The sequence below is a fragment of the Trachinotus anak genome, unplaced genomic scaffold, assembly GCF_046630095.1.
Source record: "Trachinotus anak isolate AG129_WGS33_773 ecotype Australia unplaced genomic scaffold, CSIRO_AGI_Tana_v1 ptg000005l, whole genome shotgun sequence".
Lineage (NCBI taxonomy): Eukaryota > Metazoa > Chordata > Actinopteri > Carangiformes > Carangidae > Trachinotus > Trachinotus anak.
In genome coordinates this window covers 17,765,074-17,782,752 of record NW_027273856.1, presented here as the reverse complement: position 1 = coordinate 17,782,752, position 17,679 = coordinate 17,765,074, and the positions used below count along the sequence as shown (strand labels likewise).

The following is a 17,679-nucleotide window of genomic DNA, read 5'->3' as shown; positions in this document are numbered from 1 at the left end:
AGTGGGAGGTTTAATCTACCCCAGTGCAGTCCCAGTTGTAAAGAGTAACTACAGCTGTTAAAGACATGTAGTGCAAATACAAAACCTGCTGTGTCGCTAACTAATGACCTCTGACAAAAAGATTGAATTAAACCCCAAAAGGGCTAATATAATTATGGTTGACACATTTGACCTGATATTTGATAAAATGCTGTTTAGTTATGATTGAAACTCGTTATATTTTGATTGTATTTGACAAATAAATGTCACAGGGACCCAATAATTCAAGCTAGGTTAGCTTAATTGTATGTATTCTTAACTGAAGGCTAAGTCTGAACCACAAATATTTCTCTCTCTGCATTTATAAATAAAACAAAGTAATATCTACCATTACAGCACTGGTAAATAATATGTTTAATATATATCATTTGCCCCTACAACTTGTAGCATAGCTACACTGGCTTCCTGTTTGCATAGTTGATTGCTGTTGCTTAGACAGCATAACAGATATTTCCTATGAACAAATTAAACTAGAGTCTTTGCTCAGTAAGACGTTTCACAAATTTTAATGGTGCAATAAAGTTGAGTGAATCATTGTGAAGAAGAAATAGACTTTGAACCCAATTCTGATGAATGCGCATGGGTGAGATCACATTCTGAATCTTTCATGGTAGCTACCGGTTACACAACACATAAGGAGCAGGGAATAGCAAAGTAGTTGATTTTTTTTTAGTACCAAAGCCTCAGTTCACTTCACCCACCTCAAAAAGCCTCCAATTCTGCAATAACAAATCACATTTTGACATTTGGGGATTTTGAGAAAAATACCAATTTCCTGCTCAAAATACCAGAATGGCACACCCTCTTGTGTTTCAGCTGAATACATGTGGTTAATTGTCATAGTGAATTAAGATTGGGCTTGTGAGGGTTATTTAGCGGGCTGGAGGTTGCAAAGGCAACACTGGGATGTGGTCATGGGAAGGCAAAAAAAGTTGGGACTTTGGTAGAACTCAGGGATTTAGAGAAAGAGCCCATTCTGGGCTTTAGCTGTGCCATACATGTAGAATGAAAGAGTATCCTGGATTTTCCCCAGCTGAACACTAAGCTGTGGTGGCTACGCTAAGATGTCTCAAGCTTCCCATATAGAAATAAGAGGATAACTTGGAACGGTGTGGTGCAGCACAAATCTTTGACCCAGAATTACCAGTGTCTGACCCAAAATACATTTAGCTAGGCCCGTGCTTCTGGACAAACTCTCTCCTTAGATAGTTTGACAGCTTATGCCAACACACACAACTAATTTAAAGACAAAGAATGTTGAATCATTCAACAGGGCAAACAGAGTATGAACTTTCATGTCTGTGTTAAGGTTTTTTTTTTTTTTAATGAAAAGGAGTGATCGCTCAAATCCAATGGCTCTTTTATTTTCAAAAAGCTTCACTTAAGTATTTACAGTTTGTGCAAAAACATTTAAAGGTTTCAAGGACTTTACATTGTAAGTTCAACCTCAAGGCACATACATGGAACAACATCAATATTTCATCATGAGAACAGAAATTTAACTTTGGTTCCTAAGAAAACGTCCTGGTGTGGATGGCTAACGTAACACTGCGAGTGTCTCGATGAGAAGCCAGGATGTATCACACAGCTGTTTTACATGCACTGTAAATTTCCAGCCTACTTTCTCTAAGCCATATGAGAACCTTGCTGCATGGTTGCTCATACTGTATCTCAACCACTGTTGGGTGATTGCTTGGAAAAAAAAAAACTTTTCCAAAACCTGGTGTGACAAAAAAAAAAAAAAAAAAAAAAAAAAAAAGAAAGGCTACGAAGCTAAATACAGTACATGCAAAAATCCTTGAATGAATGTCACTGGCTAAAAGCTATTTGCAGTGAAGGTTTTGCCTACAGGAGGGAAAGATGACTCTAACGTATTTAGTTTCAAACCTCTCGTGTGTTTTGTCTGAACGGAATCTCACTGTTTAAACATAATTATTTCAATGGGAATCAATTAGCTTTAAGGGAAATTACTTCTCGGCACCCTGAAACAGTAATAAACTGACGCTAGCAGTCTGTAATACATTTTGTGTAATTCCATTGGTCACAGCGCTGCGGCCGCATTCTTTCATCAAGCAAGTAGAAAATTAAGAGTAATGTACGCTGCAAAGCAACCACCAAAGCTCCTTCCCAGTCTAGGCTGAATCATTATCCATGCACCTCTTAAGGTCTGGCACTATGGATGAACAGTCTCTCATTAGCTACTGCGTGTCAAGCTTAGTGTTGTTCTCCCTGTTAATACTGTTATTGTTGCCACCATGGCTGCAATCTGTTGGAGATATGTGCTTTCTGTTCTGCTGTCTCCTTGTATCTCGTCCTCTCTGCTCCTCCCCCCGCCCCCTCCCCACTTAAAACTCTCTCTGGCTAATCATTCAGTCCAGCATAAAAGGTAAGGCAAATATCTGTCTCCGTTACACATTCACAGACAGGGGAGATACTATATGTTGCAATAGTTTGACCTGACTTGTCAGCATGTGACTTAAGATAGGGCTTTCATCTATAACACAAAAACAAATAAACAATATCTGATGTAAATGTTCAAGTGTCTCGGCGTGGGGTCATGGTCAGCTGGTGCAGCATGTAGCGAACCACGCATGATGAACTGTCGGTAGGTTATAGATGCTCAGTCAGTCGGTTTCATGATTGTTAAGCAGGGCAGATCAAAGCGTGGGTCAGGGCAGCCTGGTGCATCTGGGTAGTGGGTGTGCTGATATGTGGATATTAGTAGAATAAAAAAATGGAGATGCTTTGATAACCACAGAGGATCTCAGTATTGATCAAACAAACCCATCTAAAGTCATGAATTTAAGTATTTAGTCTTAAAACCTTATTTAGCCTCAAACAAATGTTCATCATTTGCCAGGGGAATGAGATCATTAATTTTGTTGCACTGCAAATCAATTAATTTTATGATTTCTTTTAAATCTTCACTTTCAGGAACAGTTTGACATTTTGCAAAAAACACTCACTTTTTCACTTTTTTTGCCAAGAGTTATGAGAAGATTGTTACCACGCTCATGTCTGCATGGCAAATATGAAGCCGTCAGCCAGAAAACACTGGTATTTTAGCAAGTAGTGTCGTCTGGGTAATGGACTCCAGGTAACATAATCTACCTACAAGCATATTCAAAGCTGACAAATTAACATGGTTACAAAGTGTAAAACTGACATGTGGTTTGCGTACCTTTGGAAAGAACCACACTAGCTGTTTCCTTTAATTTCCAGTCTTTATGCTAAGCTAAGCTAACTGGCTGGCAGTGATAGTTTCATATTTAGCACACAGAAATAAGAGTAGTATCAATTTTACAAGTATTTCCAAAAATGTCAAACTATTGCTTTAAATATTTTCTCAATAACAGAGATTTTAGGTTTTTTTCAGTATCTCCAGCAACTGGGTCAAAACTATGTGAGTTGCCTTATTACAAACAAGATTTTAAGACATGATATGACAATGTTAAGACTGATGACTTCATTAATTCACTGTTTGCTTGCTCCTTTAATCAGAATTTAAACACAGGGGCTGTGGATGTCTGTGCATCCCCTCAAATTAAAGTCCATATGATCGTAATCTGAGCTATTGCTGGAATTACAGTAAGTGCAGTTACTTTTGAGATACTCCGAGATACTCTAAAGTAGAAGTAAATCCTCTCAGAGATAATCTCGACACTCAGGAATAACTCAAGTACAAGCCCTTACAAATCATTTCACTGTCAATTTTCAGCCTTTTCTATGTATGTCCCAGCAGCTGAAAGCTGCACGCCTCACAAAGAGTTAACACACTCTCTTTCCCAGTGTGAGCTCCATGCAGCCAAGTGAAAATAAAGTCTACATATTTTTCTCCCTTTTTTGGTCGAGGATTATGAGGAGAGGGGGAAAAGAAAAAAGGGGGAGCGGAGGGGTCAGCGGTGGGAATTCTTTAAGCTTGGCCCCTCAAAATAAAATCTTGTCAAATCAAATAAAGTCTTCTTAAGAAGTGCATAATGAAGACCTCTCACTGGCACCTCACATGCAAAGAGCTGCCACCGCATCCCATGAGCTGAAGGGCAGGAAAAGTGTTTTAATTGAGCCCATGCAGGGATCAGAGGTGCAGAGACAGACAGGGAGACGGACGGGGACGGAAAGACATGGAAAACGAGGGGGAGCCAGGTGAGAACCATCGCTCCAGAAACTAATGCTGTGAAATGAGCAGGTGCATTGTTCAGGTGTGCAAACCATAACTGAAAGAGACAGTCTCATGAACGTAGACAAAGGGATAAATGATGAGATGCGAGATGAGCAGCTCAGTCACAACTGTGCACTGTGAGGATCATGGGCGGAGCGCGATCTTATTGTTGTAATTTCCTAATTTATCAAAAAGCCTAATGAACGCCAGGCCAAAGCTGAAATAAGTGGGTGTATAATTAACATAATGTGTGTGTCCTCTCAAAATTCATCATGCTCTCAACACACACACACGGTGGAGCAGGGTCCTCCCCCTGTGATAGACCACAATGGTGAAAAATCCATACAATTTAGCCACAAAACACAGAAAACACTGTTAGTTTTAAATGATTCCACATCATTAGGTAGGTCGATGAGCAATAATACTCTAAAACAATGCTGTTTGAGCATGAGTAATGTCGTCTGGGTAATGGACTCCAGGGGAATGGTGGTGGTAAAGTGATCTCTCTGTCCTGCCCTCTGTTCCTCTGTCCCACACATGACGCTGAGGGAAACTGCCCCCTTGTGGCGTCACTTGCCAAAACAGGGAAAAAAAAAAAGCAGCAGAACAAATTAGGGAATTTCTTCCAGAGGTTCTGCATGTCTCAGCACATCCATGTGCCTCATTAGGGACAATAATCCTTTGTTGCTTTTTAAGCTCATGTTAATAATTGCACCTCAACACTACAAAAACAAATGTACTGAAAATGACACATCTCTTTTCCAGAGTTTTCCAAAAGCGTCTCTTGACTAAGCCCACCTTTGTTCCACTGTAAACAACAGAACAAAGGTGCTTTTAGTGTTAAGGCACTTTTGGGAAATCTCAGTCAAGGATTTCCAACAGCACCAATGACATTCTCCCTACACAACCTACCACAATCCTGCACACGTGATCACCACCTCTGCTCATTTCCTGCCTTGCTTCCATTAATAAGAAAGTGCACTTCAATTCTTTCCTTTTTTTTTTTTTTTTTTTTACAACATGCCACCAGTGAACCAGTGCTTTATTTCCACAGCGCTCTAATCAGCAGTGTTTGGATTTCCCCTGTGCTGTGTTGTCTTTACCACTGTTCTGTTGTACTGGGGAGTGTTTGCAGTGTGTCAAAAGCGCAAAAAGGCCATATTTTGCTTCTGTGGTTAGCAAAGGATCCCAGCCCTCTAAGTGCCCCAACGTTTCCAAGGCTGACAGCGTTCGTCAGAAGCTACACCCAGGGTGCCGTGATTGTACAAATCCATGTTCATGTACAGTACTGACCATTAAAACAACTTTCAAAACCCTGCTGAATATAAAAAAAGAAACACTTGTATCTCTTTTTTCTAAGGATAAAAAAGATAGCAGAGAATCCCACATTATTATCCACAGTATAAATTACATTGTAGACAGAACTTGGAAATATATATAGTACAGTTATATTTCACTAGAATTTTTATGTTTTTTGTTGTCTACACAAACAGTGTATGTGTGTATTTATGCATGTATTGTTAGTGTCTGGCGTGTGTGTGTATGTGTGTGTGTTTGTGTGTGTGTGTGTGTGTAAATGCCGCTGTACTGTTTGTTGCTGCATCACGTGTGGCAGAACTCTGTACTGGGCACGTTGCTGCTCTTGCAGTAGGCTATACTGTTGTTACTGAGGTGACAGTCTCTAAATCCAATGCCCCCATTGGGCGTGTAGATGGGCTGAATGCGGAAATCTCCCTTGAGCAGCTGCTCATTGTTCAGCGCTACTATCTGGAAACTGGTCTCAGTCATCTCCAGAATGGAGTTATCCTTCTTGGTTCCAGCTTCGCAGTAGTCGTCTTTTCTCCTGCCCCGGTTGTATTTCCACTTGGTCGAAGCCGACCGGCTCTTCCTGTGCATATGCCAGCAAAACAGGCTGAGCAGCGTTACCAGGATGATAAGAACTGCCCCACCTATGATCCCAGCCATTAGCAGAGTGGAGTTGATGCTCTCCTGAGGAGCTTGGTCTCTGCCAGGAGGCTTAGTAGACAAGGCGGGCTTGGTCCTGGCCTCGGAGCATATAGTATCCTCTCCAGGCCTGTAGGAGTTAAGGGTGTCCAGAACGTGCACGCAGATCCGATACACAGACCGGGGCTCCAGGTTGTTGAGGCTGATGTGCCGCCGGCCCCCGCTCACCGTCCGCTCCTGCATTCCTTCGTTTATTTGGGTTTGGCCCCTTTTGACCCAAGTGACCTTGTAGGCTGTGACGGTGAAATAGGAATCCCAGCTCACCTCGATGTTGGTGGAGTTGACCACATTGAAGGAGATCTGAAGAGGGTCCTCGTATGGAGGCAGGGGCCCAGGAGGGTTGATATGGATTGGGGGTAAGGGAGGGGAGGGTGAGTCAAAGTAGTAAGGGAAGGATGTGGTGATGACGGTGGAGATCATGGTGGTGACAGGGGTGGTGGTGGGTGGGGGAGGGGGTGTAGAGCGAAGGGTGGGCCAGGGTGGCTGATCGACATCAACCGGGCACTCGATAATATCCAGGGTGAGCTCTCTGATTGCCATGCCACGCACTTTGTCTGGACTCAGGCACACAAACCCTCGGGCGTTGATGGAGGAAGGCAAAGACTTGAGCCACACCACCACCCATTTTACTGCACAGTCACAGCGCCACGGGTTATTGCGCACTATGAGATGCCTTAGGCTCGACAGGCCATCAAACACGCCTTGTGTCAGAGTCTGAAGCTGGTTGCTGGAGATATCCAGTTTTTCCAGCCTGTTTAGGCCAGCGAAGGCCGCCACAGGGATCTGGTTTATCTGGTTCTCCTGCAGGCTGAGTTTGACCAGCGACTGGCTGGGTAGGAGGGGAGGGGGGAAGGTGAGTGAATTGCGTGCCAGGGCCAGCTCACGGAGGTTGGCTAGGTCCTGGAAGGTCCCTGGCGCGATGCCCTCATCTGTCAGCAGGTTCCCGTCCAGCAGGAGGCGCTGCAGGCGTGTCACATTCTGGAAAGCCTCCTCTGCAATGACAGCAATGCGGTTCTCATCCAACCGCAGCTCCTTCAGGTCCTCGGGAAGGCCAATGGGAACACTGCTTAAGTGGTTCTTGGTGAGGAAGAGGAGTTTTAGGCTTACTGCCTCCCTAAAGGCCCCTTCCTCCACCCCCACTGTGGAAATGGAGTTATCGTCAAGGTGCAGCTCCTCTAATTGAGTCAGCTGGGCCAAGGCTGCCTTGGAGATTGTTTGGATATTGTTCTCCTGGAGATGCAAGACCCTGGTGTTTTTGGGCAGATTAACAGGGAACTCGTCCAGCTGGTTGCCGTAAAGAAAGACAGTCTCCACAGAGGCCAGATTGTGAAGTTCCAAAGGGAAACCAGCACTGTTGATCTGGTTGTTATGTAGGTAGAGGACCTTGTAGCCCTCCTGTATCCCCAGAGGCACTGATGTCAGGCTGCGTTCATTGCAGTACACAAACGATTTGTCACAACGACACTCTTCCGGGCAAGAGGCACCCGGGCTGAATTGCATTTGGAGGCTTAGGATGACAGTCAACCAAAATTGCAAGAATGAAGCCCAATCTTTATTCCAAGGTCCAGTCAGAAACTCCATAGTGGAAAAGCAAAACGGGGAAGTGGAAACCAACAATAAAAAGAACTGGGTGGGGAAAAAAAAAACAAATATGAAAATCAGAAAGGCAATGACGTATATATCCACCAAAAACTAGACTCAAGAAAAGTCCACCTAGGAGAGTTCAGTAATGATGCAGTTAGCTGGGAAAAGAACAGGAAACCGTGGGAGTAATCCTGTAAATGCTAGTCCTCAGCTGAAGAGCGATGGTCTCATTAGTGGTGGCCAGTCCTCTGACTGACTCCATCCATGCTGAGACATCAGACCATAGCAGGACTCTTCACTCGTAGCTCCATGCAGCGCTCAGCCAGGGCCAATTTGAAGCCACACAGTAGAGAGCCACCACAGGCTCCACACGCCTGTCCGTCACACACTGCTGGTCCCCGACCGGGGCAGAGTCCAAGGGGGGTGACATTTGGATCCAGAGACCTGTGGGAAAACAAAGAAATGCTAGATTAGTGTTTTCAGGGGTGGCCTGTTCTCGGAAAAGAAGGGCCTCTCTTTGCCCCCGTCTCCTCCGTCTCTTTATTTGACATACAAACATGCACACACACACACACATACCAACTGTCTTTCCTTCTGTCTCAGTCTTTCCCTCTCTCCCAAACAGAAAGACAGAGCCACAAAACATACCGTTCACTGCCGATTTCAAATTATGCACTGGCTATTTAAAAAAAGAGTCAAACCATCTGATAAATATTCAGAACCGCTCTTTGCACATCCGGTTTCACAGACATAAAGAAGGCTTTTATCCCTTCCGCTCTATCAAAGGAGGGAATAGACCACTACAAGGACACACACTCATAGATTCTCAGAGGTTGTGAGCAACATCACTGTCGCTTAATGGAAAACATGCTAAAAAGAGATAAGACTAATGAGACATCAGCTCTTTGTGTGGAAGAAACACACAATGGAAAACAAGTTACAACTGTCTTGTGGCAGAGGTACACGAGTAAACACACAAGTGCTTACAGTAAACAGAGCCAATTGTCTCGCTGGTGGGCCAAGGAGGAGTTCGTTATTACGTGTCGGCCTGAACACACCATCGTCAAACTCGAGCTTTAAAGCTGTGAAGACTGGAATTAGAAAACAAAGGAGAGGCAGTCGAGGAACAGAGACCCTGCATATCAGCTCCTCCTCTTTCTAGAGTGACACACACAAGCTGTCAAATGAAATGGGACTGCAGAATAATTTAGCTCCTCCACCTGCGATAAATGATCAATACAGGCCATTTTTCAGCATGGAGAGGCTCGTAGTAAAGCACAAGGCCACTGGATTACAGTAGACCCCCCAGATCCATTATTCTAAGTTTTATGAACCATCAGACATTTTTTCCCCCCACCTCCTCCCCCACATGACTGAAAGATAGTAGTTGTCATCGGTAGCTTTCAGCTTAACAGGAGCTGGGAACCATGTAAAACACAGGAATGGCCATGAGCATGGATTAAGGTATCCTGCAGGGTTTGCCAAGAGCAGGAGTAGCCACTGAGCCACATAAATCCAAAAATAAATACAATTCTTGTTATTTTTAATGTCCGGCAGTCGTGGTAGATTACATTTTGTGAAGAAAAGAACAAGATACTATACGAAAGTTTTCTTGGTTTTTTTTTTATCTTAATCTACCTGCATGCTGTGCTTCTTCAAATTCCCTGTGTTGTTTGTTGAGGAGATGGAGCCTGACTGCATGGGCTCTATGTGGCAGAGATGGAGAAACAATCCTTTGACACACATCTGTGATCTACTTTTCCAAATTGAAAGAGCTAAATTTAATCAAATAAGCTTGAGGGGTGGGGGGGGGGGGGGGGGGGGGGGGGGGGAATAAGCAACCACATGAGGCAATAAAATGTGCTGCCACAGCAGCCGAATCAACAGCAGAAGGCAGCAGCATCAAGATTATTATAGCTGCATAAATAAAATTTCACCGAGAATCCAAATAATAGGCGAACCTCAAAAAGAAGCACGATATCAAGTCGGTCTGAGCTTGTCAGCACTGATAAACTGTGGACATGAATAGATCAAGGAGGGAAAAGTGATGGAAAGACTTTTTTTTTTCTCTCTTTTCTCTTGATTTAATTTCCAGCCGAGGGAGCACAGTTTCTCACCAGCAGATGAAGGCTGTGATATGTGGCCAGGACAATCCGATTAGAACTGGATTTAGCGACAGAAACGCAATTAAAAGTTTAAAATGGATAGGGTATTTAAGAGGCGATAAGAGGCGGATCAGGTATACTTCAAAGCCTGCCCAGTGAGCGGTGTTCATTTGAATGAATTATTTCAAAGAGAGGAATTGAAAACCGTGCAGTGCATTGAGAGTGAAAGCCCCTCTAAAAGAAAGAGGAAAAAAAAAAAAAGTCAGGCTTTCTCTGGGGTGAAAAATGTGGAGCGTTGCGCTTTGTAGTGCTGTAATCTTTAACTGGATGAAATACCTGATTATCTGATTAACCTACAAATAAATTGCCCAACAGTTTTTGATTAATCGTCAAAAGTCACTGGGAATAGGTGAATCAGTGTCAGTTAATGGCTGTTTTTGCCTGCGGAACGCCTGGGGCTGTGATAGATGAAAACACATTTGAGGATCTGACTTGGTTAAGATAAGATGCACATTGTACAAGAATTTCTTCCTCATTTAATTAGAAAAGTAGTCGATTGACAGACAACTTAGGCCTGGGCTAAAGCTGGAATTTTCGCCCTGCATTTCTCTCCAAGTATGTCCTGGGTTACTGAGAAACATCCACTGTACCTTTGACGAGCCTTTATCCATTACAAACCCCGCTACCGCCTTCAACTTTTCCCCTTCTCCTCTTCAGGCTCCCGTCCTTCAGGCGGTCCCGCTGTGTGGCCGTGCGTAAAGCTCCGCTCGGTAACGCTGTTGCGACTCGGTTCCGATCAGCAGCGTGAACCCGGGGAGTCCACAGAACAGCATATTTGCTTGCATGGGTCCCCTCCGGTTGTGGCTGCGAGTCCGTCCGCACCGCTGTCCGCACTTTTTTTTTTTTTTTTTTTTTTTTTTTTTTGCGTGTATGCGAGTAAGTGGGTGAGTGTGTGCGTGTGCTTTCCAGCTCCCGGGCGCTTCACAACGGAGCCCCTCCGCTTTAACTCAACACCGTCTGCAGCGCATGAGGAGCGAAGAAAGCGGCGGCAGGGTGATCGCAGCGTCCACTTCCCCCCTTCCACACTCTGCCCGAACGGTGAGGACGCACTCGCTGCCTGATCCGCCAGGGGCCATGACGGCCAGCTGCGTCCGTCCTGCGCGCTGTTTGGTGCGGAGCTCGAAACTTGCCTTTAGTGTCTGCGCAGCTCGGACCCGGACTCCCTGCGACTTGTTTTCTTAGATGGATTCAGTTGATAGTGCGACGTGTGTGCTCTGCTCACCTCTCTCTCTCACTCTCTCGCTCTCTCCCTCTCTCTCTCACCCCTCCTGTCCCTCCTCCCCTCCTCAGAATAAAGAATGCATCTCCTCCAGCAGCTCCGTGATGGCTGTAAGCCACAGATCCTCCCTGCTGCCCTCACACTGCAGAAAATAGTTTGTCTCTCGACACACTTTGCCCATGCACACATGTTATTTGCCGGGCCCGTCTCACCCCGCGACGATGTCTGAGCTTCCGTTTGCATTTTAATCACAAAATCCAGCAGTCACATTCTCACTGAAAAATCACCACAGGGCTCATTCCTTTAATATTCCCAGAGTTAGTTACTGCGCGACTGTAGCCAGAGCCTGTCCTTGGGGCCACTGCGTGTCTCTGGAGGGTTTTATCAGCTACGGCTGTGCAGTAATATTCCTCGGCCTGCTGTAAGATTTTTTTTAATGACCACTACAGCCCCAGTTCTTTCCGGGTGAGTTTTCTCTGTTTTTTTAATTACTGCTGGTTAATTAGCCCCCAGTGAAAAGCACAATCTCATCTTTCCTCCCCGTACTTTCTCCGAGTGATTTGAAGCATTTAGACACACGCTGACAGCCAAAGCAATTTCATCTGACTACATCGCTTCTACTGATTCAGCAGGGCACTGCTGCTCTGCCCACACACACGCACACACACGCACACACACACACGCACATACACATTTGCCTGCATCTGGTTGTAGATGTCCACCTACACGTCACACCATCTCAATGCTTTAACGCGGCTAGAAAAACGCACGCACATACACACCTACATGCAGGAGATTACCACTGAAATATTTTAGTGTGTTTTGCTGGTGTGTGTGTGTGTGTGTGTGTGTGTGCTGTTATTTGCCTCCTCTCAGCCTCTCAAAGGCACAAACATCCTAAAAGTTAGAACATTTGATAGAAAAAAATATCACTCAACACTGTTACAAATAAAAAGTGAATTCATGAACAACTGGAGTGGCTCTCACTAGAGCGCCTGCCTCTGCCAAGGCCAAACAGTGTTTACTTAATCCAGATTATTACCTGGATCTGCAAAGTCATAGATCTCAGGATCAAGATCCAAACATTATTTTGACGGAATTTCAATTTCAAATTTTTTCGTTCAAAAAATGTCCTAAAAATCTCTCAATGTTGAGGAAAAAGATGAAAAATTCCCCTGAACTTCTCTGGAACATGAACCATCTCTTTACCAAGTTTGGTGCAAAACGCTTCGGCACTTTTTTCCTAATCTGACAAACAAACAAATACAGGTGAGAACATAACCTTCACAACAGGAGGTGCTAAGTCACACAAAAAATGTCCTCCTTCATGTCAACTGTACGGGGGCTGAATCTGTCTATAACTCACCTGTTTAAATTTTATTAAGGCTTAAAGTTATGCATAATTGAGGTCGTGTCTCTTTGAGTGACAGGTGGGTGAGCATATGCTCGCCACAAACTGGCATGCACAGAAGTCTGGACTCCACACATGCTCCACCTCTTTGTCCATTTTTGGATTAGTCAGGAGTTAGGTGGAGTCAGGCACTGCCAAGATGGCGACGGTGGAGCAGCCCACTCTCAGCTTCAAAACCATTCTTCAGAAAACTATGGGTGACGTCACAGTGGCTACGTTCATCTTTATTTAGAATCTATGGGACTGACCAATAGATGAATATGGTAACTAATGTTAGCTAATGTTTGCAAACTTTCAATAGATAGGTCTGCTGCTGTATATCTGATATTAGTCTATAATATTAGACCAATTCTACTTGTGCTACAGTTAGGCTATGTTTTATCATTTATCATTGTCTTATAATTGTCTCTTAAGCTGCTTTTCCGCAAAGGTCAGCCCACATGCTCTTATTCAATTTAAAATGATCTATTTTCCGTCTATTTTCGATGTTTGGTGTTGAGTTTGTGTACTTGCTCAAGATTTACAGAAAAGCACCAGTTTTTGTTTTTATTTTATTTACTTATTGTAGCGATAGTGCATCATGTTCTCCAAGGAAGTGAATTTGTACCAAGTAACATGTCCTGCAGCTAAAGCTACAAAGCTACGCTAACTAGCTTCCACTAGCTTGCTAGTTTCCACTTTACAAGTGAAACACAAATGTAATTGTTATTATAGTTAGTTCCTCCCAAATGGGTGGAATAGTCAACATTAAGTGAGTGTGTTTAAAAAAAAAAAGGGTGAAAATGAATTATATCAGTGTTTGTAGGGTGTGACATGCTCTTGTCAGCGCACCACTATAGTTGACAGCATTTCTCCAGCATTTCTGACAATCAAATGTCTGTTATAAATTGCTATGTCAAATGCTGCCCAGAAGCTTCAACTCTGTTTCCACAAATATGTCAAAAAAAGAGTTTCATCCTCTTGATATTTGGAAAAATATGTGCAACAGCCACATGCGTATCACTGTCGTTTCTATTTCCTCACACAGGAAAGGTGATATAAATTACTGACAGAGGAGAGGAGATTTCAAATTGCAGCTTGACCAAAGAAATACTAAAACTGTCATGTCCTGTGTTTCCCATGTTAGTTTATAGCCGAAGCCAAAGGGTCATAAAGGCCCGCCGGAGTCACAGGAGATCCCCACAGGTCAGCAGGTGCACACCCGCCTTTGATCTCTGCCTCCAGTTGCCAAATAGTTTTAATGTCGCTCTTTGACTTCTGGTGACCCGCTCCACCACATATAACTCACGAAAACTCTCCCTACAAATTACGTGGCTCCTGTTTAAATCACCAGTGTCATATTATATCCAATCAGGCTGTCCACTGCATGTGCCATCTAAGTCTTCTAATACGTCAACTCGCCGGGAGATGGTTTGGTTGTTCGCAGTGTTTGCCTTTCATGTTTAATTTCAGCTGCCACGTCCCCGAGATGGACGGCCGTTGCGAGGCCCGGTCCACAACATTTAATTCTGTCATAAATCAAGCTTCTGTGCACGGCATGAATTATTGATTGAGTGAATTTAGAGGAAACAGCCTATTTTTATTTTCTCCTTGATGGACATGTTTTGCAGTAGTGCACTCTGTTCCTGGTCGGCGCGGCATTATGGAGTGTCTCTTTCTTTTTGGGGATAAAATGACAGACGCAAAAATAGGCTCGAGAGGTATATCCAGCTGTTATCCTGCATGTTAATTTGATTTACTTGATGTTGTCAAGGAAAATAACCAGACCTGAAACTACTGAATGCATTCAATCCCAAATGACAATAAAAATGAAGGTTAATTAAATAGATTTTCAGCCTTTGTAGATGAAAACATAAAATATGTAATGTACCTTGCTCTGGAAGTTTGGTGAGGATATACTGTGTATATTAAAGGTCTGTGCTGCATAAACGCAGAGAAGCATTTCAAGTCTACACCCTCTCCTGAAGTGGAAATTCCCCTTCTCCGCCTTACCCGGAGACCTTCCCACAGTTTTTGGTGTGGCATATTTACTCTGCACGCTTGTGTACCTTGATAACTCTGCAGATACACATGACCCCAGAGCACATCAAAGCCTCCTCTGTCCATCCGCTCCTGTTCAGACCCCAAACAGTGCTACAGGAGGGTAAGGTGGGGGGGGGGGGGGGGGTCTACTCAGATATGTAGATATGTTTATCCCTTGGTTATATTCACTCCAGTCCCCGGAGACATCATTAGCTTATCACATTTCTCCCTGCACGAATTTACATCTGGACACTGAAAGGCACTTCAAAGGTGCCAACAACATCAGTGTTTAAAAAGCTCCCCACAAGTATTGGCAAGATCTTTGAAAGAACTAACTGTGGGAAACTGCAGTAATATTGCAAATCGGCGAAGCCGTGATATAATCAGGCCCGTCGCTTGAGATTTCAGTGGCTTAAAGAAAAATATGCTGATTATGCTTAGAGTGGGCGATCAATGCGTTCATTAATTTCTAAGGCGATGTAATTATGTTTACCTCCGTCGATTATCAATCTACATGCATCTAATGTCACAGCATAGCTCCCAGAAGAGAAAGCATTTCCACAGGCAAGGAAACTAGTCAGCCAACCACATGTACTGTATATTTGACTCAAGGAGTGAGCTGAGAGGAGACACGGGAGTCAGAGGATTGCACCAGCTCCTGAGCCCCTTATTTTTACCTCTACTTTTGGATTTTTTCTTATTGCTCTGTCTCTGTACAAGCATAACATGACACGCAGACAATGAAAAATACGATATACAAGCCATATAGCGCACATACAACAAACACAATAATGTAAGGTTGTTATCTCATCATTTACTAGTCTTCTAATTAGATGGTAGAGATGGGATAAGCAACATTTACCTCCCCACTGTCCCTCCTTGTTAAAGCCAAACAAATCGCCCCCAACTGTCCCACAAGAACACTCAATCCAGCGCCGCTCCATCTGAGCCTTCCTAATGTCATGTGGGGTGTTAAATGTGGCACTTGAAATGTATAAAGGATTTATTTTTAAGGCTTGAAGTTGCTTTTATAAGAAGAGTAAAATGGTCTGTCGAGCTGTCAAAAGGCCAGCGACACTCAATCAGAGCTGTTGCGTGAGTAGCAGCACGGGCAACGCGCTCTCACATGAGCATGTGAATTATAGGGGAGGCAAAGTGAATGCAGGGTCCTGACTGAATGCTGCCCTGTGCTAATGCCAGGCTGTAAAAACACTGACTTGACAACAAGCAAGCCCCTGTAGTTCTGCTGAGGGAGGGATGAGGGGGAGAAAGAGGCAAGAGGAGGAGTGCAGAGGGAGAAGGGGGTGGGGGGCAGGAGATAGAAGAAAGGAGATGGAGAGGTTTGAAATCGCTCAGAAAGAAGGAGAAGAAGATCACTGCTGTTTTTGCCATGTGGCTGCCCTGTCATCCCCGTCCTCCTGAGATGTAACACCTCGGACAGCAATCCTTAATGTATGTGCTGGCCGTTTTGTGCTAAAATGTGCTGCTCTCTGCACTGAAAAATAATACAGCTTTAAAGGAGCTTGGAAAGTCTTATTTTATTCAACACCATCAGCCTGTATAAGTATATTATCAAACCGTGTTATGTGTAAAACCAAGTCTCCCAGTCTCGTCTGATTTTATGAAAAATTAAAATCTGTTCAACAGCTTCTGGATAAATCAAGCTGAAATTTTGACAGACATTCATGGCCCCCAGAAGATGAAGCATATACCGACTTTGGTAATTGCCTGATGCGACACCAGCAGTTGGACATTTTTTCTTTAATTTGTTGACAATAATTAGATCTAAACAATAGTTCTGGTTGAAACTAAATACCCGCAAATGCTAAACTGAGATGTGTTAGCATTTAGTGCTAAGCTCCATACAGCGTTACTACTAGCATGGCTGTAGACTGTATGCAATGTGAACCAAACAATAAAAACATACTGCCAGTACATCTGTATAGTATATCTGTATATGGTAGCTGGATCTGGAAATGCAAACACAACTAGGGAAACAGGTTAAAAATCAGTTTTATTGTGTTACCAATAGATGATTATTGATATGATCAGAAGACTGAGGAGTCTGGAAATACCTTCAGAACAGTTGCTGTTAAACAACCTTTTCAGAAACGATTCTGTCAGAAAACTGGACACTCAGCTGTGTCTCAAATGTAACAGTAAATGATTCGAGGCACAAACTGGGGTTAGGTCCAGTGCTGTCATTTATGCTTTCAATCAATATCATTTTCTATATTTCCAGGGAGTGACATTTTACAGTTTCTCTGGACCAGATCTTGGTGGTGTAGACCTATATGGGTGTATGAAGAGGAGGGAAAACTAAAAGAGCTGTCTGATTGTTCAAATCAGAAAAAAAAGGTTCTCCAAATTTGTATTTCAAACACAAATATGCAAATATGTTTCCACCTGTGCAATTATGCAAGACTAGAAAGAAGTCAGTGAATTTTAATTCTGTTTAATTGCTACTGATATTTATAGCTTTTCAGTTTAATCTTTACTGAAGCTTTTCATGGAAATAGTGCTGTGTCATCATGTTGTCTACAGTCGAGAAAAAAGCTACAACATGAGGCTGAAAACTGTGAAGTACTTAAAAGGTTTAAATGTGCGCGTTCTGAGAACCTTACAAATCCCTGTTTTTCACCTTATTTGGCGAGAATGCGCTGCTCCACAGGATTTCCTTATCATTTCATGCTACACAGCCAAAGTAAAAATGACGCTGCTTTGACTTGTTAAGAAACAGCTGTCCTCTTTAGGAGTAAAAGTAAGAGGACCCGCGAGACAGAAACTTACAAGAGATCATCAGAGACAGAACAGAGAAGGAGAAAAATAGACAGATGCCAGGAAGGAGCAGGTCTTGGGGTCAGGCGAAAGATGGGCCTAATCCCACCTCCAATCCCTGCATCTTTTCTTTTGTTTGAAGTCACATCTGTGCTAAATTTCCCCTCCTGACTTGAGCAAAGAGGAAGTCTTCTGGGTGGGTGGAAGGGGGCTCAGGGCTGCTCCTGCCTCCCAGGCTAAACTGTACAAATACTGTAGATCCGTGAGTCACTAAAGCAGGAACTGAGCAAACATACAT

At 43.5% G+C, this 17,679-nt stretch overlaps 1 protein-coding gene across 2 annotated transcripts in view; it reads right to left on the bottom strand.

Moving 5' to 3' along the window:
* Nucleotides 1–1,382: 1,382 nt before the first annotated feature.
* flrt2 (fibronectin leucine rich transmembrane protein 2) overlaps nucleotides 1,383–17,679 on the bottom strand; it is a 44,129-nt gene continuing 27,832 nt past the window's right edge. The window contains exons 1-2 of one of the 2 annotated variants that reach the window (XM_071478668.1): nucleotides 10,542–14,416; nucleotides 1,383–8,230 (exon numbers count right to left, since the gene is read on the bottom strand). In XM_071478668.1, coding sequence (XP_071334769.1) covers nucleotides 5,801–7,783 — 1,983 coding nt within the window. In that variant the 5' untranslated portion in view covers nucleotides 7,784–8,230; nucleotides 10,542–14,416 and the 3' untranslated portion in view covers nucleotides 1,383–5,800. Of the gene's footprint in view, nucleotides 8,231–10,541; nucleotides 14,417–17,679 lie in introns of those variants that run through there. The other variant, XM_071478669.1, reaches the window with a different exon arrangement.